The 22,837-nt window shown below is 41.7% G+C and overlaps 1 protein-coding gene across 3 annotated transcripts; it reads right to left on the reverse strand.

Moving 5' to 3' along the window:
• Positions 1-93: 93 nt before the first annotated feature.
• On the reverse strand, positions 94-22,588 carry LOC119464221 (GDP-mannose 4,6 dehydratase). Of its 3 annotated transcripts, none has more exons than XM_037725110.2 (11): positions 22,398-22,588; positions 22,205-22,280; positions 19,823-19,955; positions 11,169-11,278; positions 10,887-11,079; positions 10,562-10,666; positions 10,366-10,493; positions 8,957-9,075; positions 5,106-5,202; positions 3,948-4,016; positions 94-560 (listed from the first exon to the last, which is right to left on the reverse strand). In XM_037725110.2, the coding sequence occupies exons 1-11, from the start codon at positions 22,571-22,573 to the stop codon at positions 498-500; spliced, it is 1,269 nt and encodes a 422-aa protein (XP_037581038.2). In that variant the 5' UTR covers positions 22,574-22,588; the 3' UTR covers positions 94-497. The 3 variants fall into 3 exon arrangements, with proteins under 3 accessions (XP_037581038.2, XP_037581046.1, XP_049524574.1); XM_037725118.2 differs by having other exon boundaries at positions 22,382-22,492; XM_049668617.1 differs by having other exon boundaries at positions 22,373-22,434.
• Positions 22,589-22,837: the final 249 nt, after the last annotated feature.

Genomic DNA, 22,837 nt, shown 5'->3' on the forward strand with positions numbered 1-22,837 from the left:
GGTGACTTTTCCTTTCCTGGCCCCAAGCGATATATATTTCTACGCTTAGCTTGACAATGAATGTCAGCAAACAGATGTTAGTATGCGCAAACATTTTTGCTCACAGCTTTTTTATTACTTGGTAAAAAAATTCGGCACGAAAACTTTTTTTTTGTTCCCAACATCACAGGTACCAGGATCCCATTCTTGGTTTGCAACAACCAGATATATTGTAGATAGTAAAAATAATGCCCTCCCTTGTAACAAGTAAAACAAGAACACAACAAAAAAGTTGGTAAAAAAAAAAATCCCCATACTCGCTTGCCCAGTAAATCGGCACCAGTATAGTGGGTGCCAAGTTCTCCAAGTAATGGTATGAAAAAACACTGTTTATAAAAATGACTGTGCCCTTTGAGGGCATGTGAACTGCACCATCTCCTCAGTCTTTTAAAGGAATGTCCTTCCGAGGATCCATGTAAATAGATCACATTCTGGCAGGCACAACTTCTGAAGAGGTCCTAAGCAGAAGGGTTCTTCTTCATCAAGGCAATGTCAGAATCCACCATTTCTTTGACTAGCTCCTGCAACATTTATAGAAAATATGGCAATGACTTCTAAGCATATCAATTGGATTGCTCATTTCACACTGGGCTCAGCAATTTCACAACTATGCAGCACATTCACACAAATTAGTTAATTTGGTCAACGGCTGAAAGCAATCCAATAATGCATGCTTTACGAAATGCTCTCTTGTGGTTCGCACAAAGTAGAGAACCACATGTGGAGCACTTACTCTGCAGTAGAAATTCTGCAGAAATTTCACTCAAACGTTCTTGTGATGTTCAAGCTTAAAAGCTGTAAGCTATGGAAAATAATAAATACTGAAGCAGAAAAAAAAAAATGCAAATGCTTGTATTCCCATAGCAATCAAAAACTGTTTTCAAAGAATAAGCCACGGATCAGAAACCCCCAAGTATGATGGAGATGCATTTACTCATTTATTAGTCAACATAATCGAATTCAAATTTGAAGTTGCTGTTAGATAAATACATCAAAACAACCCAGATGCTGCATTTGCAAAGTTGGGGAAGGAAGCGTGGCAAATAAAACAAAACTAAAAAAAAATTTAATCTCTGATTGCATTTTTTAAGGAAGTTTTGACGCATTAAATGATGCGGCCACTGTGTTCACTGCCATGCTTTTTTTTTATTTCTGGTACTACTCAGGTTTGTTGGGAATTAAAGTGAACGAAGAAGTTGGACAGCTTAAATTGAAAAAAAAAAAAAAAAAAAAGTAGCCTTCTACGCTGTAAGTTTACATTAGAGGCAACAACAACAATAATCCACTATGCTTAGCACTCCCCATGTTAAAACAAAAGTACAAAGAGTTGAAGTTTATTCACATTATGAAACACACACACTTGAATTGTTGACTGAATAAAGCAAATTTCTTGTTCCATGTGACAATACGGTCGCACATCAGCATTATGCTTGCACGTTACCAGTTTATAAAGAACAGAACTAGAAGAGCTTTTAGCGGTAGTGTAATATGAAATTCTGAGAGTCAATAGATCAGCGCATTTAAATTTTATTCGGCTGAAATTTTAATTTGAGCAAATAAAGTTGGCGGGAATATAAATTTATTTTTGATACACTGGTATGCATGTGGCAATGGTTCTTCGAGATTCAAGAGAGATGAAATGGCTAGTGGTGTGTACAAGAGCAGTCACCTATGCCTTCACTGTATATTGCTGTACAACTATTTGGTAAATGTAGTACAGGCATTCATATTACACCGTAATGCACGGGCACAATGAAGAGAGGTATTTTTTTCTTCCTCGTTTGCCAGTACACTAGTCAGCAGCAACTCCAGTGGAAAACGTGACACTGTAAAATCTGTCTTTAGCATAGAATGCCCGTGTGGCTGGTACCTTCAATGTAACCGAAAATTGAACCATGCTTCGTTTAGGATCAAGTGCTAAGGGGCCCAACCATCCGAGTCTATTACGGGCAAGGTTCGCAGCCACTAGGCTAGGCTTGGACGGACCAGCGCATGGCACATTTTGGCTCGAGCCGGGCGTGGGACAGAAAAATATGGCCCTTGCAGTGCTTTACTACCCACAACTGAAAACTCACGCCAGTGCATCAAAAATGGTAGGCTATGCATTACGTTTCCTGTGCTTGAAGGACCCTGAAACACTTTTCTCAAATTAATCATAGAATAGCCTCACTATTAAAGTACATCGTCCCACAAATCTCATGCCGTAAAAAATTTTCCAATCCTTCAACTATAAGTGGAGTTGTTGCAAGGCTTTCTCTTTTCATCTCCCCTAGCGTGCTAGAAGCTACACAGCCGAGAAGCCAAGAAGACAAAGATCTGGGCAAAACTTCTGTCGCGGCACCGAAAGTGCTTCTCGTGGCACCTCGTGGCACGAGCAGTAGACTATGCTACGCAGCTGCCATCTCGAAGGCCATGCGCAGCAGACGCAGACACACGCAGTGTAAGGATGAAATTATTGTTCATCGCGTCCCACTGATTTTATCGCGTTCCAATCTTAAAAGCTTCGCCTTTAAGAGTGGAACACGATAGCATTAAAAGATACTGCTTCTCATGCTTCCCGGCAACTGCAGCTTATGTAACTGTAATGTTCACCGGGAAACGCTGGCGGCAAACGCTATGCCCGAAGGTGAGCTTTCTGGTAGAAATGCGGCCTCTTGTGTGGGCCAATCCGTTGGTAGTGCACAGCCGTGCCAAAAAATTGCACAATTTTCAGATTTCTGTTATTGTTTCGCACTTTTAATATTTCAGTCTGAGAAGACTTAACATAAAAGACATGCGAAGTCAGTGTTTTGTTGCATGACATTTGTTTTCGGGCTGTCATTCTCAAAATTCAAAGGAATAACTTTGTCAAGAATGTAAGACAAGGTATGAGCAACTTTAGTGATAGAATGGTATGGCAATATAACCTGCATATACTGCATGTGATATAGCAAGGCATGGCATATACATATACCTAAATATACACGAACTCCGCCGATGCCAATGGTGATTTTTCTGCAACGCAGGGCCCTTAACGCTATCGAGTTAAAAAATGCTGAAATAAAGAATTTGACGACTGAAAAGAGCGTTGCAGCTTGTTTGCATGCTCTTGAATTCTGAGCGCATGGTGTATGTGATCTTTGGACATCGCTGTGAAAAGATTTGACGTCACAGTCATATCTAATGCCATGGAGAGCACTGAGGACGCGTGTATCCATGAGTGTGCTACCGAACCAAATCTGACCAGCAGTGACAGCAACAGTAGTGAGGCCTTAGACGGGCCCAGCTGTGTGGTGTGCTTGCATGAACAAATGCATGCGCTACGAAAACAACAGCGCTCGCTCTTTTTGCACAAAGAAATCAAGAATATCACACGTGGCTAGAAAAATGAGACAGCAATGGCCCACCCTTGTGCAAGGTCTGCCCCTTGTCAAGACTGCGAAAAAAAGGGCGGCTCCTACACGAGTATGTACGGTATCAATTATGTATTACTGAGAATGTTCTTGCGATCACAAAATCAGCCAATAGCGTTGGTCGGCCAACTGCTTTCGATCAGCTTTCGATGACCGACATTGCAAATGCGAAAGCAAGCGTTTGTTCACTAATTTTGACATGAGATTGCAAATTCCCTGCTGCATGCAGTGCAATAATATTTCGCTCATGTTCACAGGAGCCTCATTCACATATCGGCAATGCTTGTTTTACTGTGCTCAAAAAGTCTTTCAGGGCCCCTTTAAATAAGAATTTCGAGGTATCAAGCACAGTACAGCAAAAATTATATGCTGGGCATTACAGGGTTAAGTCGACGTTAGACTAACTGTTGTAACACGTTCACGCTGGTGACCGACTTATCTTTTGTAGCTTGCACTGAACGCACGAACACATGGAAGAAACTAGAGCAGTCACAAGAGCTTCACTGCAGAACAAACCTGAAACGAGATTCTCCTTTCCCAACCAAGTTTCTCCTTGGCCTTGGTGGCATCTCCAAGCAAGAAGTCCTAGAAAACAACACAAACATATTACACGTGGCAATAGAATGATAGGTAGTTAAGCATGGAAAGAGGAAGCAATCCACAAACCAATGGCTGATTTTCCAAACTTCCAGCCATGTTAGCATTTCATACTACTCCGATAGTTATGATTGAAATATCAGATTAGAACTTGCATACTTACAATAAAAACAGCCTTCGTATTAATAATTCGTCTAACATTACTGAACTAAAATGCCTTTTGGTTCCAACCACGTATGGTTTACGTAAAATTTTGATTACTAAAGTAAAGTAGGAAGTGCATTTCCATGCAGCCGAAAACATGTAAAATTCCTTTCACTGAGACCGATGGTAAAAATACTAGATCACATGGCGTGGAATGACAACTCAACAACGTGTCTCGGAGCCAGTTTACAGTCTGTCAAGTATTGAAGCTTTATGCCGACTTGGATCTTTACACATGCGCTGTTACCACTGCTACTGTGCCCTTCTGACATCCAATACACTGTTTACTGTCAGCACAATTTCAAATGCAAACAATTCTTTAACAACTTTAATGTATTGTTCCATTTCCAGATTCACATGCACTTGTAACCACGGCTTAATTTAAACTCCAAAAAAGTACACTTGGGACAACACCATGCTTATAAACTGGCTACACAGCAATTGCACATCGCAATACCAAGTAATTACACATAACAGGCATTGCGATCAATTTTTCCTGTATTCATTTGACTTCATGCTGATGGTAAAGAGATTCATGCTTATCCATTAAACCTTCACTTGGTAGTCAGTACTGCATGTTCTCTTTCACTAGAGTGGTTCTTTGGCTACCAATGTACTTACAATAAAAATACCAAAATACATCCCACCCTTTCAAGGTAATTTGCATAGCATAGCACCAATGCCTGAGCCTCTGGAATCCCGTTACTTCAAGAGCATAAATGCGGTGTTGAAGAATATTTCAAAATACCCTTTAATTTTACCACATGATCTTTCTGAGCAATTGTGCAGCACATACACCATGGACTTATTTAGGTGATGTTGACTGCATTTTTGTGTTGCACTTTACAGCTGGAAAAAACCTAGTAGACTTACCACTTCTGCGGGGCGAAAATACTTTGGGTTGACCTTTATTCGAACAGCGCCACTTTCTTTCTCTTTTCCAACTTCATCAAGGCCTGAGCCTTCCCACCTATAAAAAGAAGCCACTAAAAATTACTTTTATCATACTGCGTGGCTAAAGCACAGGAAGACGAAGACCTAAGGGGAACACAAGCAATAGTTAACACATTCCTTTAGGCTAGTTGGCATGACATTGCAAGTAGGTATAATGTGAGCAGACGAAGACAGAGCAAGGAATGAAAAAAAAAATTATGGGGTTTTACATGCCAAAACCACGATCTGATTATGAGAGACGCCGTAGTGGGGGACTGCGGAATAATTTCAACAACCTCGGGTTCTTTAACGTGCACCTAAATCTAAGTAAACGGGTGTTTTTCCCATTTCCGCGACCTCGTGCTTAGCAGTCCAACACCATAGCCACTATGCAACCTCGGTAGGTGCAGAGCAAAGAATGAGACAGGACAGTACGCTAACAACTGATCACTTCTGCAGTTGCTAGTCAGCACACCGTTCAGTCCAGTACCTGGGTCTGTCACCATCTGCTTCCGCTGTACTATCGCATTCAATATGAGCTGTAATGTGTGAGCTGCTGTGGCCAGAGTGACGCTCTTGAGAAAGAAGTGGAGAGGGTTTTGATATTCCAGCAATGTGTGTACCCCCATGATTTCAGTCTGCTTTCTTTGAGGAGCGTTAATGCGCTGGCTCGCCAAGCAACATGTATGTCCTTAGCTCTTAGCGCAGCACACTTCGTCATGGCACACCACTGCCCAAGCTTTGCAACTATTTTTTTTTTTTTTCATGATGAGTAATAGCTGTTCAGTGGGCCAGTGTATTATTGCTCAGTGAAGAAAGCAGACAATGGAAAGCATGAGGGTATGTGTGCATGGCTGGAATGGCAAAAGCCTCACCACATTTTTTTATTTCGAAAGCCTTGCTCCGGCCCCGGCTCACACGTTGCAGCTCATATTGAGTGCAATGATACATACATACACACATACATGCAAAAGCACACACAAATTCATAACAAGCTGCAAATAAAATGCTTAAGGCCAAACAGATAACCTGAAAGAACCCACTGAACTACACCTCGCATACCCCTGCATTATTATTATCCCTCTGTATTACTGTCCGGGGTCCATTCCCCAACTGACTGGGACGAATGAAACATTCAATAATTCATTTCCACGACCAAATGCCACTCACACACTGATAAAAATCGACTACAGCTTGCTTCCGACACGAAATAGTAACTAACAGAATACAGTTACGTTGAAAGTGCGCCTCTTCTGCAAAGCAGTGCCAAGCAGTAACTCCCAATCACTGGAGTGATTGGGAGCTATGATGCGAGGGCATTTCGCGTCGCAGACGGACAGCGCACGCTGACTGCCTCATCAGAGTGGCTCGCCTGGCTTGATCGGCAGCTCGCATCAGAGCCTTACATCATTGAATGGTGCGTCATTGTGAACTGTTTGATGCTCATGCGGTGACGCACCTTTATTGACAATGTTCATGTATATTGAAGGAACATTGTGCAAAGACGTTTGTTCTGTACTTCCTGACAACAATACAAAGTCTTCTAAGCAACATACAAGCAGGGATGATGGATCTGGACAGAGCCTGTGCGCCGCTCGCTCGCTTGCACACCTGTACCGTGTATACTAAACTGTCGTATGCAACAAGTTGGACAGGTAATGTGGCTTATGAAGGATGACACACAAAATCGTACCATGTGTAGCAGTAGTGCGAATACAGCAACCATGACGGGTCATCGGTCATTTTCTCTGCACTAGCTTCACTTTATGGCGGCCAGTTCAGATGTCTTTATCTTCCCCGCTGCTTGCAGTGCTATATCAGTTTCTGACCCGCTGCTCTGCAAGGGCTCAGAGACTTGCTTCCTGTTTTATATATAATAAATATCACCGCAGCTATTCACCGACCGAGTTATGTAAACAGGCAAACCTTGAAACTCTTGAAGGCAGAACAAAGGTTGAAAGGATGAAGTTTCTTTTCATGTCGATTCACGGTCACTAAGATTAATACCAACACAGTACTTTACAGTTCACCCCAACCAACCATCTAGACATCACCACAGTATGTACATTCCTGCGCCACTTTCTCATAATAATTGTTTTAAATACAGCTTTTTTCTTCGAGTGATTAAGGAATGGAACCAGCTGCCTAACTTCATTGTGAGAAGTGACTCCCTTGCTGTCTTTTTTGATCGCCTCGCACCATTCATACACCACAGCACACCTAGATAATAGCACAAATCCCTGCCTCAACTTGTGTATTCTGCAATTCAGATGTTTTTTCTCGTCCAGTACATTTGTTTGTATATTATGTCAGATGTAGTTGTTGAGCTGATGCCCATGTATACTTATGTGCTTTTCTTCCACTCCTGTAATAGCCTGCAAAGGCTGTCAGTATTAATAAATGAATGAATGAATGCAAATGGTTTGCTACATCCACTATGGCAGCGATCCCGACTTGCACAAGATCGTCAGCCTCACCTTACTTGATAACGAATCTGACCACGGCAACATGGTGCAACACGCTTGTCACTAGCAGATGAATTCTGTAACTGGCAATTCAAAAAGCGTGCTTTTCAATGTCAGCAGTTTTGGAGCCCACGAGATCACGTGGCCGGTCAGTTGCGAACGCTGTGGTGTGGCGTCCATTTCTTAAGGAGTTGGGCACGAATTTTGAAGTGACGTTAAAATTGATCATAATTTACATTAATTATATGTCCCATTAGAGCATTTACGGTTTCATTCCATGATTATCAGGCACAGACCTACTCATAAAAGCATAAAAGTCACAAACAAAAATTTGGCTCTCAGGGGTCCTTTAAGACTAGCACCACTTTCAAGACATGTGACCTTAAAATGTGGTATGAAATATACATTTAATAACTTTCCGAAAGTGTGCCTCTAACAGTTCGGGACGATTTTAAATTTTCTTTTTCTTAATTAAACTGGAAGTGCCCACAAAAAATTTAAAATATATTCACTGAAATTGCTGTCTGACCTCTTCACTGCTTTGCAGCGAACCATTACTGAGGACATTAATTGGACCGCCGAGGCACTTTTTAGCAGTTTTTGGGGACAGATATCTCGAAAGTGGTGCTTATCTTAGAATTTCTACTAAGCAGGCACAACTTCACTACTCCTTAGCATCCATTTTGCAATTACATACTACAACATTGCCCTTCAGTTATTAATTAAGGTAATGAGCACAAATTAGGTAATTTGCGAAATTATCGCAGCTATAGTTCTTGCTACTAATGTCCACCCATCCACATAGCCTCTCTCTGTGCATGTGTGTAAAGCAGAGGGGTCTAGTTTAAAATTAATTATATTCTGGGGTATTACATGCCAAAACCACTACTATATGATTATGAGGCACGCTATAGTGGGAGACTCCAGATTAATTTTGACCACCTGGGGTCCTTTAACATGCATCTACTATATACATGAGCGCTTTTGCATGTCGTCCCCATCGAAATGTGGTCACTACAGCCAGGATCGAACCTCTGAACTCGAGCTAAGCAGTGCAACACCATGGCTACTAAGCTAAAGCGGTGGGTCGAAATTTTGAATGAACTTGTCAGCAGAGTGATGTGGATAGAATTGAGAGTAAATACACACGCCCAGAACCTTTTTGCCCTGTCCAGTCCCGCTGCTTTGCTATAGTCTGTTCCTTTATGCTGTAGCTGTTCAAGGTATGCTGCGAGCAATACCCATGGAAATAAATATTCCAGAGGACCGCTCTAGAACACACAAAGCAACTATCATTAGCAAAGTAAGGCTGCGCAAGTCACTTACACAATAGTTCGGCCAATGTGCTTGAAGGCCACTTCAACGAACTCTCGGACACTGTGGTATTCACCAGTGGCAATCACAAAATCACTCGGCTCCTTTTCTTGAAGCATTAGCCACATAGCCTGAAAGAAGAAAAGTAAATATACCACCATATATAAACCACGAAGGCAAATTTAAGCCCCACTTGCCTCTGAAACATATACACACAGATGCACAAATACTAAGTAATCACATTGATTCTTGGCTCCCTATAACAGTGAGTAGGTCTGGAACTCTCAACGTATTTTGGAACATGTGCTTATAACAAGGAAGATTTTTTCTGTTTGCGATGACTGTTGGTGCAGCCTACCATGATTATCTGCCGATGTGAGCTTTGACTAACTGCTTTCTGTTAACATGAACATTACCAGAACTATATCTTCATTAAGCAGCAACGCAGCAGAGTGGTGGCATGAAAAAAGTACGGAAGACCACTTGATCATTCGAACTCACTCACGCTTGCAACTGCCCATAATGCATTCTGATAGATGTTAAAATTTAAAAAAAAAGGAAAGAAAAAAGCTGAGAAGTCCACTTTTATTAGAACCAATGGTGGATAACCATTTATCTATACTCCCATTAAGTTGTTGATCAGAAAGTACACCAGCGAAGCAATTGTGTTAACACAGCACATGAACTAGTGTTCTCACTTGCTATTTTTTCTGTACCATGCCACATTATACTATATATATGTGCACTATGAACTACTTCAAAAGCGTTCTGTGAGCAGCTGAAAGCTGTATATGCCTCTGAGAACACTGGAACATTCCTGCTTTATGCACATAGACATGCATACACACACACGCACACACATGCACGGACAAACAATGTGTCCTAGCTAACATGGACTGTACTTCAGAAAAAGATTGATCATTTTGCGGAAACCAAACTAAGTACACATAGTTCGCAGTCGAGTTAAGAACCCGGTAGTAATCTTTTGTTGATAGTTATTTGCAATTATACCACTTGTTAGCGACTGTCCTAATTGACAAGACATTCATTTAAGAAGTTGTAGACAATTATAAAAAAAAAAAAAAGTGGGATGTTTTCAGCAAGAAGAATTAGAGCCTGCTTGATTTTTACAGCTGAAAAAGAAAGCCCGCAAAACATGAAGGTAAAGGTACCACAGATAAGTTGCTGATAGGCCACACGTGCCACCCTAGAACGACCGTTTATTTTACTTCACCTGCCAGGTCTTTGCCGATTGCCTTTTGCATCATAGAGATAGCAGTTGATTTAAAGTTCAGAAGTATACAAGAAAATATGTTCAGCTCATTTGCACTAATACGAGGATGCTGCCCTTTTCAAGTGGTAAAGAGCACTCAATTCCCCTACAAAGAGCAGACAAAATAAAGAAATGCTGGAAGCCTCACCTCAACATAATCCTTTGCATGGCCCCAATCTCGCTTCGAGTCTAGGTTGCCAAGCTCAAAGCATTCCAATTGGCCCAAATGGATCTTTGCAACGGATCTACTAATTTTTCTTGTCACAAATGTCTCACCTAAAGAGTAAGGCGTGTACAACCCGATGTTACCACACTTACGTTTATGGTCTAGGCAGAAAGCTTACCTCTCCTGGGACTCTCATGATTGAAGAGTATGCCATTTACGGCAAACATGTCGTAGGCTTCCCGGTAGTTAACAACAATCCAGTACCCATACAGTTTTGCAACACCTTAAAAAGTAAAGGAGAAAAATTTTACAGCAAAAATTGTCTGCACTATGGGCAGGCAGCCAACTCCATACAGAAGCTATACAAAGTAGCACAGAAAACCAATTTACTGCAAACCATGCTTGCTTCACCACTTACTGTACTTTTGAAATAACCCAAGCAACTAAATTGTTGACCGAGCAGTTAATGATGAGAGCAAAACCAAAAGATGTGGCTGACTTACCATATGGTGACCTAGGATAAAATGGTGTTGTCTCTTTTTGTGGTATCTCTTGCACTTTTCCATATAGCTCGCTAGTTGAAGCCTGATAGAACTTCACCTTGTGCTCCAAACCACATACCCTGATTGCTTCCAAGATGCGCAGAGTGCCAATTGCATCCACATTGGCTGTGTACTCACTCAAGTCGAAAGAGACCTAGAATAAATTCCATGCAACACACTTTTCCTAAATGGAAAGAGCTTGCAGTTCTCAGATACATAAACAGCATGAGATGAGGTACTCACTTTTACATGACTTTGGGCACCTAAGTTGTATATTTCTGTGGGATTTGTCTGCCTAATAAGCTTCACTAAACACAAGCTGTCCGTTAGGTCACCATAGTGGAGTTGCATAGCTAAACAAAGACAAAAGTGAAGACAAAATGAATTCTCAATGCCATTTAGGCAGCTTAAGGAATGGGGGACGTGTAATCAGGAGATGCAGTCTTTCAGGCATACAAAAGAATGCATAAAGAGTAGAACCCAAGCAGAGTTTAGGTTTTTGCAAGCACTGAGAAACTTGGGTGCGGTATTTCTAAAACTTCCTATTAATTCCACAGCACAGATGGATCTGACATCTTGCAAATATATTAAACTCATGAAGTTCCAGACTCTTTTCAGAAGAGGTGAGCGAATATTCAAAATTTCAAGTAAGAATCGAATAGTCCTAGCTATTCAATTCGTATTCAATTCGAGGATTAACTATTCAAATAGTTCTGCAGCTTCTGAATATTTGTTTTTGTTCCTAAGTGCAAATATAGGCGATAACACTTATGTAATCCCCGTCACTGTTCTCAAGGGAGAGATATACGCAAGCAGTGCAAGTGTCCTAGATGAGTGTCACAAAAGAGTTGCAGTTGTGCCTGCAGAGGAACCAGTCCATCCGCCTTCTCTTTAGTCTAAAAAAGCTGCGGCACACACATGCAGATAATGCCCGATGCCTATGCTTAATAATTTCTAGTCATTACCGATCGGATGTCCTTACAACACGCCGTGATAAGAATCGTCACTGTTATTGCAGTAGAGCTCGAGGAATGCCCTTACGTTTGCTTGCGGAGTCAGCAGCCTAAACGGCACCGCTACCATTGCTAGAAATTTGTTGTCTTGAAATGTCCTATTATGCGCTGATAAACTGATCGCAAAGCAATTCAGCCCTGATTAGGCCTATTCGCGTTCTTCCACAGCCAGTCTTGCCATGAGCTCGAAAATCAAGGAATGGGGACGTGTAATCAGGAGATGCAGTCTTTCAGGCATACAAAAGAATGCATAAAGAGTAGAACCCAAGCAGAGTTTAGGTTTTTGCAAGCACTGAGAAACTTGGGTGCGGTATTTCTAAAACTTCCTATTAATTCCACAGCACAGATGGATCTGACATCTTGCAATATATTAAACTCATGAAGTTCCAGACTCTTTTCAGAAGAGGTGAGCGAATATTCAAAATTTCAAGTAAGAATCGAATAGTCCTAGCTATTCAATTCGTATTCAATTCGAGGATTAACTATTCAAAATTGTTTAATATTTGTTTTTGTTCAAATATAGGCGATAACACTTATTGGAGTCTCAAGGGAGAGAAAGCAGTGCAAGTGTCCTAGATGAGTGTCACAAAAGAGTTGCAATTGTTGTGCAGAGGAACCAGTTTCTAAAAAAACACACGGGCAGATAATGCCTGCTTAATAATTTCTAGTCATTAAATAAGAATGTCTTGCCCTTAAGCAGCCTATATAGAAATTTGTTGTCTTGATTTACGCAAAGCAATTCAGCATTCAGCCAGTCTTGCCATGTTTGTATCTCTTAAAAAAAAAGTGTGGTGCTTTAGTATAACGTCCCTCTCCTTCAGTGAACATAATGCCCTAAAGGCACCTGGTTACATCCTGCCCCCTTGTTTCATTGTTGTCATTGCCATGATGCAGCAGATAACTGAAAAGAGCTGTCTCATTTACAAGCTGAGTGTACATCCAGTCTCGAACATGCCTGCACAAAATAATGTACATAAGCCTTCTTTTTACTACATAGATTCCACACAAATTTTATAATTTAGTATGTTTAGGAATTACAAAATATTCTATATTCAGATCATTTTTCTCGATGATTTGTATTCGATTCGATTAAAAAATTTCACAAATCAAAAACACCTCTACTTTTCAAGGAACTGACACTAAATTATTGGTATGCTCTACTTATAATGTAACATAGTCACGGAGCGGCATAGTTTCGAGTCATCGACACGCCGATTAACGGGCGCCAAAAATGTTGTGGTCTCACGATACGGCATAGTTTCGAGACAGCGACACGCCGATTAATGGGCGCCGTACGGCCGGCGGCCGCTGTTGCTTCTGTGCTTGTCAACGGACCCAAGTGTGTGCGTGTGTGTCTGTGTGGTGCAGTGTGGGGGTGCGACCTCTGACAGCAGGGGGGGGGGGGGGGGAATCATCCGTTTCCTCGCCCCTGATTAAAAGGGGCGCGGCCAAGACTTTTGGGAGGAGTCATGAGATAATTAGGTGAACTGTCACCCATACCTGCCGTTCCCCGACCTAAGGAACTAGGGAAAGGAGAGGCTATTTAAGCGCAGGTTTTAGGCCCTGCTAATCAGTCTAGTACCTGAGCCTGTAATCTGCTGAGAAGCAGTCGAGGGGCTAGTGCCGTCCAGTCTCGCCTGGGCCGCCTAGCCGCGTCGGAACTCCGAGTAACTAGTTGACGTACAAGACGACAAACCAACGTCTGCAACGAAGCTCACGGTAGTTCGCCTCAAGTTAGCTCAACCTGCTTGAGGGAAGTCGTCAGATCTAGACTCCCGGGAAACCCAGCCCAGCAATCGCATCCACCTCAACAAGATTGGCTCGCCGGCATTCTTCGGGAAAGCTTTGTGCGCAGACTTCACGTTTTATGAACTTGCTGCTGCTGCCTGGCCACTTGTATGACATTGTTTGTTTTGAACTTTCTTTTAGTAAACTACTGTTAAGTGTATTCTTTTATATTTGATCCGTGCCCTGTTTCATGTTTATATATCCTCTGTTAATTGCTCGTCATATTGCTTTGTCGTCATCGAGCTATATTAAGTTCAAGTGTGTTAGTTTTCATGTGTAATTTTTTAATTATTTTATTTTAGTAATTTGTGTATCGTTGTCAGTCGATAAATATCTAGTTTTTTTGTTTACACCCGACTGTGACTCTTTCACTGTGTTCGCTCAAGTACGGAATGACAAACTGGCTTGTATACCCCGTCGATCGACTTCGCGCCGACAGCGAATGAGGTGACAGCTGTGACAAACATGCCATATGAGGATAGTACCTAGCACTATTACAACAACGCACATGACACTGCAGGTTCACCCCAAACTAAAGTGACCAGGTTTACCAGGCCATGAAGTTAGTAGAAATGGAGGCTCAATGCTGTGAACAGATGAAGTGTTTGAATTCCTTTGTGTTTCATAGACTGGTTTCGGGGTTTCATGTCACTCCCTCCATACGACATGCTGTCGGTGCAGATTTAGTGTCTGGAAGAGTGAAGTTGGCAGATCGAAGAACATACTGAAAGAGCTCTGTGTGCCTGTACGTGCACAAGTCCCTGTTAATTTCCAATGTTGCAAAATAGCCGTGCTCCCACTGGGCCTTCACCCTGACAGCAAAGTCAGCGAGCGGCTTGCTGGTGGAAAATCCTCATCTTTGGTTGTCAAAGCCTTTTTGATACCTGTAATTTGACAGCAGTTCTCAATATAACCTGCTGTTAGTGACTTAGCAGGATAGCTCCACCTGTTTATCAGCAGAATTCGTTCCCATACTTCTATATTCTGCAATACCTTTAGCTGAATGGCTATCATGCTGGCACTAAGATGTTTTCAGAGCCTTGTGCTGTACTGCGTCAGGACAGCAGGACAAGGGACAAAACACAGCCATCACAGGAACAGCAGGAGCATTTCGGCTAGTGTAGGATGTTTCTCACCTAAACAGAGATGTCTGGTTCACTTATTGTAGATTCACTAGCATTGGCACGTGACCAATTCTGGTTCGTGACCAGCTGGTTTTTCTGCAACTGCTATCGCTTTCCGATTCAACTTTTAGACTGACACACACTCAGATTTTCCGGTCTTAGGAGGATTAAAGTTTCAAAACCTACCTTAAGATCTGATGGGTCAATGGAAAGATACCTCAAACCACAACCGCGTCAATAGGATTCATGCTATTACTTTAACAGAGCTTTCATGAGACGTCTAGTTGCCTTTAACTCTAAATTGGTGAGTGTAAATTTTTTTTTTTTTGCTTGTTTTCATGTAATCTGCATGTTTTCTCAATTTTCTTAACATCAACAAGGTCATGGAACACCCACAATTTCCTACTTTTGCATCAGCTGGTATCAGTTTCTTTTTTTCCATGAATGGAGAAGACACACCCTCATCTCTAACCACTGCCACATACAAAGCTGTCCCCACAAATTCCGGGAAAAGTTCAATGACGGCAATATCTTGTAGCGCCCTAAATCTGATTACTGCTTCACCGAGCCATTTCTATAACAGTCACTTGTTAGTTTCCCACTGTAAACACACTAGGTGCAATAACTGCTTTGTAGCGCAAATGTTGCATAAGTAAGGTATGCATTTCAGGGCACATGGAAGGAACTGTAAAAAATGATGCACCTCTTTACCATCTCATAAGCCTTTGATCAATACATGCATGGATGCTTATGCACACCATAATTAAGCAGGCAAAACAACTGTATTATAGTAGATTACTGACAGTAAAGGAACACAAATATTCATACGAGTCTAAGGTCAGTTGGCAATGGGCATGCAAAATTCAAATGCATGCTTGCTGCATACTTACGGACAGGATCGGCTACGACAAGATATTAAGCAACCATTACAGTATAACAAATGTAAATTACATACATTAACAAAGCTGGAAATGTAAACTACATACATTAACAGAGCTGGAAACGGCCAAGGGACTCGGGCTTTATAGAGGAGTAAGTCTAGGCATGCTGTAGCTCGCTCAATCTTGGGGTTAGAAATTACGGAGGGCCACCCAAAGGAAAGCTTTAAGTGCAACCCAGAATAGCAGTAGCTAGGCCTATGCTGACAATGGTAACAAATTAAAGATGGTTAAGATGGTGTGATTACACCACAATGACAACAATGATGGCATGCTAAAAATGACAAGGGCAATGATAATGCCACAGTGAAGCCAATAATGGTGCACAACAGCTCACATCACGGACAAGGGATTAAATCCTGCGTGGGGACTACAGGGTGTTTCAGTTAACTTGGGCCAAACTTTAAAAATATGCAAATGCTACGTAACTGGACAGAACCCAAGTAATGTTTGCCGTCTCTTGGAGATACTCAGACTATTTTTTGCATTCCACCTAATTAGATAATTAGTCTTAATTAATCAACTTTAATATTATAATTCGATGAAAAGTGTAAATGAGAAAATTGTAGAGCAATATGAAAAACTCCCGATACAGCTTTCTGGTTCTCAATACGTGCAACATAAAAGCGTTTTTCCAAGCGTGAAAGATGCCCGCGAATACACGCAAAATTGCCACGCGACTGGCCGCTCGAGGCACTTTACGCGTCTGGATAGTGGATACGTTTTGTGGATTAATGACACCCATTACAATTTTTTTTTTATCTGCCCAAGTGGTCACCAAATAGGCAGCAGATCTAGAAGTGTGATCGTGGCCGCTAGAGTCAGTTTGCCTGATTGAGACTGAAGGAGTAGCAGAGACACAAACTTCCTTGTTTTTCATATCTAGGCTGGCCCTTTTCTTCAAATTTGCTAGTGCTTACAACAAACCTCCTGCCTCCCTCTTCTCTACAAATCTTTCGGCCATGGCAATTTTTCAGCCAGTTTGAAGGCCTTTTTTTTCCCAGTCTTGCATCAAAAACATACACTGCAAATTTTGAGGCACTACAGCCACTCATAAACTCACTAATAATGAACATATAACAGCGCGAATTGACGAGTACGTCTGGTTGCCTTTAACTCTAAATTGGCGAGCATACAGTCTTTTTTTTTTTTGCCTGTTTTCATGTAATCTGCATGTTTTCTTAACATCAACAATATCATGGGACACCCACAATTGCCGCTTTTTTGCATCAGCTGGCATCAGTTTCATAAGTCGTTTCTTCATGGGCTGCTTGTGAAAGTTAAAAATGAGAGGTACAGTTACGTGGTTTCACAGAGGAGCACAGAAGGTGCTTTAATTCCAGGATACACATGCCAACAGTTAATTTTTTTTTTTTTTTGTACCGCCAATGTTCAATGAACTTTGGAGTCAATAAGTCCTCCATTCTAGCCACACAATGCACCCAAAGGGCACCTCCCACGTCATTTTTTCCTTTTCTTGCTTTTCTTTAGCATCACATATGACGAATAGGTGACTGTGCACATGCCTCTACTTCCATCTTGTGCAGATTAGGAGCAAGCTCAAGTTCCCTTCCTGACTTGCAACTTTCATACTTACTGTCCAAAGAAGAACGTACTCATGCATTGTTATGATTCGCCACCAAAAAGAATGATTGTACCACAGAGTTCAAATCAACGCCACATGCTTCAGATTATCACTTGTATTGCAAAGACAATTTGGATGCTTCGAAACGACAAAAAGCATGTATTTTCTACCGGGGACATAAACAAGTATTCCTGCACGTGTAGGTGTCTCCTTCAGGGCTTCCAGTGTCCTAAAGGTTTATCTTTCCCTATTCTTGCAACATTAGCAGCTGCTAGTAGCAATGTAGTACTCGCACTTCCAAGCTTTAGAATCAAATCATGGACCCTGCTGACCATGGCTAGTGCGGCCCTATTAGACAACTACACTGCTGGCAACAAATGCTGGTAAAATGCTGGCAACAGGCTGAGGCTCTACAACAGTTTATTATTATATTACAAGAGCCTGAAAAAAAGAGTTAGCATTTTTTTCTGTATCCTAGCATAGGTACACAAGAGCATGGGCATGTCTATTCGCAGTGCATCAAGGAATGCTTATGTGTAGGCCTTATTTTGCAGTAGAAATACATCGATCCTTTAGGGTCAATATTTGCCTGGTTGTGAAAAAGCTGGTAACTGAATTGCATAGATGTTAATTTGGCTCCGTTTTGAAGATTGAGAAGGTGGGCCATGTTTAGTAAATATCAGTAGGTGTATTTGTACAAAAATTGAACCCCTTTTCTTTTGTGTCGTGTCATGTTTTGACTATGGAACCATAAACTGTTAAAGGGTCCCAGAAACAATTTTGATGGTTTTGTACAAATGTACTGAGTCGTTAAGGTAGGTTCTGCTGATCATTAGTGATGCATTTAAGCGCTCCACGTAAAGCGTCCAATTATGAGGTTTTAATAATGTGCATCGCTACAGTAGAGCCGTTTTCCTGAGTTTTCAGCCACTCCCTCACAATTGACGTAGTTAGCCCAATTGACGTCAGTTGGGTGAGCTATCTGAGTGGCTACCCAGGTCGCATCATTGAAAATTTTTCCAACATTACGGCGAACGAATGTTGTTCATAATAGTTGGAATGTTGGTTAAATTGTTTCTATAAAAATAAAAAAGTCACAGAAGGAGAATACACAACAATTTATCACTACACTAAAGCACTTCAGGCACACAACAAGTATTGTCTACTTGTGATATAACGTGTTCCATGTTGACGCGAGCTGCGCAGGCAGTGTTGGTCTCGAGCTTTCTTTTTGCGAGCATCATGGATCGCCCTTATGTTGTGGCTTGCAAATCTAGCAATCGGCAACATGTCAAGCTGCGACATTGTGTCCCTCTGCAAGGCAACATGCAAGTGGACTGGCTGCAGCGCATCGGGCTGCCGATAACCGATCGGCGCCAGCATCTACGTGTTTGTGGCCGACACTTCACACTGGACGATAACTACCACAACAGAGAGTTCCCTAGTGTCCGGTATGCGGGTAAACTCAAGTGCAAGTGGACTGGGCATTTTACCGGATGAGTGGAGGCGCAAACATGAACAGCCTGCATGGTGAACTCAACCAGACAGAGCTAATAGGTGGCGCCCTCTGGATTTAAAATGTGAATCTTAAGGCTACGCTTTTGCAGATTGAAAGCGCCAGACACGATTTTGGGAGTTAGAAACACGTCATAGACGTCGGCTTTTGGACACCACCTATAACCAAGTGTATTCTACTTTGCTGCTGGTGTAAATTTTCGGCAGGAGCGTAATCGTAAGCACGTTTTTTAAAATGTTTAACTTGGTTACAGCAACAGTACCTCGGTGTTTGGCTGGTTAAGCTCTGCGCCGCCAAGTGTCTGCACCGTGCAGGCCGCTCACATTTACGCTTAAGCCCCTTCATCAAAGCGGAGGGGATTTATAGTTTACACCTCTGCTCATCCGTCAAAACAGCTCGCGTGCTGTTACTGGAATACCGGACATGCTCGGTGCTGTGACAGAACGCACGCAATGCACGCTGCTTGGATAGCTCTCATGGGCGATCGACAGCCAGGTGGCTAGGGGGGGATGTTGGAGAGGCTTCATGCACTGGCTCAAAGACAACCGGAAGTAGACAACATGACGTCACATCATGACACAGAGCCAGTGAAGGCGGAGCTTAGCCCCGATCACTCGGCGAACGAGTTAAAGGCGAAAAAGCATGGCTAGGGAGGAGGGTAACTTGTAATCATCGTAGCTCTCTTAATATCAGACACTTCACTTAAATTGAGGCACTAATGTTTTACTGTAGCTGTACCCTACACATCTACAAAATTTATCCAAACTGTTTCAGGGACCCTTTGACACTGACCTATTGCTTTACAAAGTACATGAATGAGGTGCTGACTTGAGAGAGTGACTGCATACAAAAAAATGCATGGCGTGCTACTCTTATCAAAGGTCGACAAATTTTCAATACTGCTACCATGCGATTTATACAAACAGTACCTACATCCTTGTTGATGGGTCTTGGGGTCTTTGTACAGATGCTCAATCCGACCCGTGTTGAAAGAGCTGGATCTACGAATTATTCCATGAACTTCATAGCCTTTTCCAAGAAGAAATTCTGCAAGGTATGATCCATCCTTCCAGAAAACAAAAATGTGCATTACTTTTACAATAGTATAAAATGACAAACCTTACACATTAAAATATTTTTTTTTCTTTCAGTAATCTAAGAACCACAGGTCTTAAACTAAAACGTTTCAGCATAGATTATCATCAAGGTTACCATGTGTGCCAAGATAAAGCAATATTTTTATATCCTGAAACTGAGTGGTGTGGTGCATACTTGCATGTGCAAATAATGCAGCATAGCTCCCTCAGGCTTGCACAGGCAAGCCACGAGAAATGTCAGCATTCTCAACTCTTTTTTTTTTTTTTTATGGGGTTTTACGTGCCAAAACCACTATATGATGATGAGGCAAGCTGTAGTGGGGGACTCCGGAATAATTTGGACCACCTGGGGTTCTAATTTAGCATGCACCTAAATCTAAGTACACGGGCGTTTTATGCATTTCACCCCCATCGAAATGCGGCCGCCGTGGCCGTGATTTGAACCCGCGACCTTGTGCTTAGCAGCCCAACACCATAACCACTAAGCAACCACGGCGGGTCATTCTAAACTATTCATTCCTGTGGCCATATATTTTAGCTCCTTACGGCACTTATCCAAGATTTCTTTCAAAACATATGTTCAGTTACGAACTAAGCATTCTGCACATGTCACTTCCAAAATGTTCTGCAAGCTTCCCCCAACACGAAACAAGAGTTTGATGAAGAAACTTTTATTTGCATGTACTGCAGCTCATGTATATTCAGTAAGACATCAGTCATACCATTCTTTTGTTTTAACCAATTATATATTTTTAAATATGACAATTGATCTGACAAAAGCATTAAAGCCCCCACAAAAACCCTTCTGTGAAGTTCTCTTAATCAAAGGAAGAGGTGAACATCGATTTACTCTGTTGTATCATTCAGCACGTACTTCACTGAAGTATATATGCAATATCCTGAGAAAGGACAGCTATGATGAAAAACTGCCGGTGTTGCTTTTTAAGCAGCACCAGCAACTAGGTGGAAACTGATGAAAAGCCTGTTGCCATTTAACCTAAGATTGCTGGTAAAAGACCCCATTGTTTTCACTTTGAATATCAAAAGCAGTGGCTTTACCAGGTCATTCCTGGAGCTAATCCTCAATTTCAAGAAAGGATTCTGCAGTTAGCAATACCACCAGACAAGTTGGAAGAATATTTCTGCACATTGAAAGTTGATCTACATTGACTTGAGTTTTCAAATGATAAATTCAGCCTTACGGCCAGCATAACGTAAGGGCTCTTTTTGCTCAATTCTATTTCGTTCTTATTATCCAACATTCATGAATGGTCGATCCTGGTGATAAGGTATGCGACTACTGACAAAGTGCAAAAGGGAAAAGAATAGGAATATATTCATTACATCATCTTTACCATACAGTTGAAATCAAATTTTGCAGAACAAATGTCACGCTACAGAACAAATGTCACGCTAAAAGTGATGTTGGAATTCTTTCAATTATCAAAAAGTAAAACAGTGCTTTGCTTTCGTGCATCAATGTGTTGCTCTTTAACATTTCGAACATTCCAGTTTGAAAATTGAAAGACTGAAGACGGACACTGTCACAATAAAATGAGGAGTGGTCTTTGTTGGTGCACCTCTGTGCAGAGGAAAATTAATTTGCCCTATGTGTAAAGACATCCTGCACTTGCACAGCAACAATTGTATTCGTCAGAAAAATGCCCTTAGTAACCACAAATTTCTTAGTTTGCTTGCGTAATTGCTACAGAAAGCAGTACCAATTAACATGGATAGCTGTGCCATGACTTCCATTTTTGTGTTCAATAGTAGTAACATATACCTTCGGAAACAATCAAGCAACTCTTTGCTTGCAAATGTTCACCAATAAGCACACTATTGTTCTCTATTTTTCATAGTTCAATACAAAACTTAAGCTTATCGTATAAATAGAAAAAAAAAAATAGCAAAGGAATGTTTGTTTCACAAGACAAAAAGTTTGTTTTGCGTTCCGAAGGAGCTGTTGCAAACAGAATTTTCCTGCCCATGGCAACTGATATTAAAAGCGAAGATTGAAAAAACAGGGACGGTGATCATTTTATGCGCTCTATTCCATCTATTCGACGTTACAGCGTTACACATAAACAACTCGTGCGGCAAAAGTTAGTGTAGTACGTTTGCCACGTATTCACATGCAATGCGCTATGAAAACGATGGCAAAACACAGCACAAGTAAAACACGGCACTAAGCCCAATTAAATGATGAGTGCTCACTTACCTGCCCAGTAATCCCCGAAATTAACGCAACTTTTCTCTTGGAACCATCCTCCCCTGATGCCATGTCAGCTATGAAGCTTCGTTGAACGCATGCAAGTAAGAAAAAAATGCGTATGAATAATATCACTCAGCAGAAGGCAAACCAAGATTCAGTGGGATAAACTGTCACCGTGATTACCAAAAACATGTCTTACTGGAGTTTGCGAGCTACTGGTGATGTAGGCACCGGGCTGCCAGCCTTTGCTATCGGCGTGAAGCGTGTAGGTGCAGCGTAGGCGCGTAGGCGTGTTTCGGCTGCTGTACAGTTCGCTACGACGCTTGGTCTTGGCTTGGCAACAGAACACCTATGGATTGGCTGCGACCCTACCATCACTACCGCCTCCAACGAGTAATCTTCTTGTGATATCGTGGTTTCGGTTTGAACAACACTTCTCTTTGCTATCTTTGCTTCGCCAGATAATAGCCTCCGAAATTGGCACGCGCCGACTGCACTGAAGCACGCAAATCTTAAAGGCTACAACCCCAAGCCAAATCCGCCGAATGTCAAATCTCGTCAAATCCAGAACTAGAAGAGAAAAAAAATCGCCATCATAAAACGTAAGCCTCAAGTAATAATAATAACATACAACTTATA

This window comes from Dermacentor silvarum, chromosome 1 (assembly GCF_013339745.2).
Source record: "Dermacentor silvarum isolate Dsil-2018 chromosome 1, BIME_Dsil_1.4, whole genome shotgun sequence".
Taxonomy (NCBI): Eukaryota; Metazoa; Arthropoda; class Arachnida; order Ixodida; family Ixodidae; genus Dermacentor; species Dermacentor silvarum.

Bases quoted from the DNA above. Each gene is read 5' to 3' on its own strand.
- LOC119464221 (XM_037725110.2), bottom strand. From the start codon at position 22,573: ATGGTAGGGTCGCAGCCAATCCATAGGTGTTCTGTTGCCAAGCCAAGA. The intron at 10,494-10,561 runs GTAAGCTTTCTG...CTTACTCTTTAG, and splicing joins TCATGAGAGTCCCAGGAGAG to GTGAGACATTTGTGACAAGA. The intron at 561-3,947 runs GTTTGTTCTGCA...TAAATGTTGCAG, and splicing joins AAAGGAGAATCTCGTTTCAG to GAGCTAGTCAAAGAAATGGT.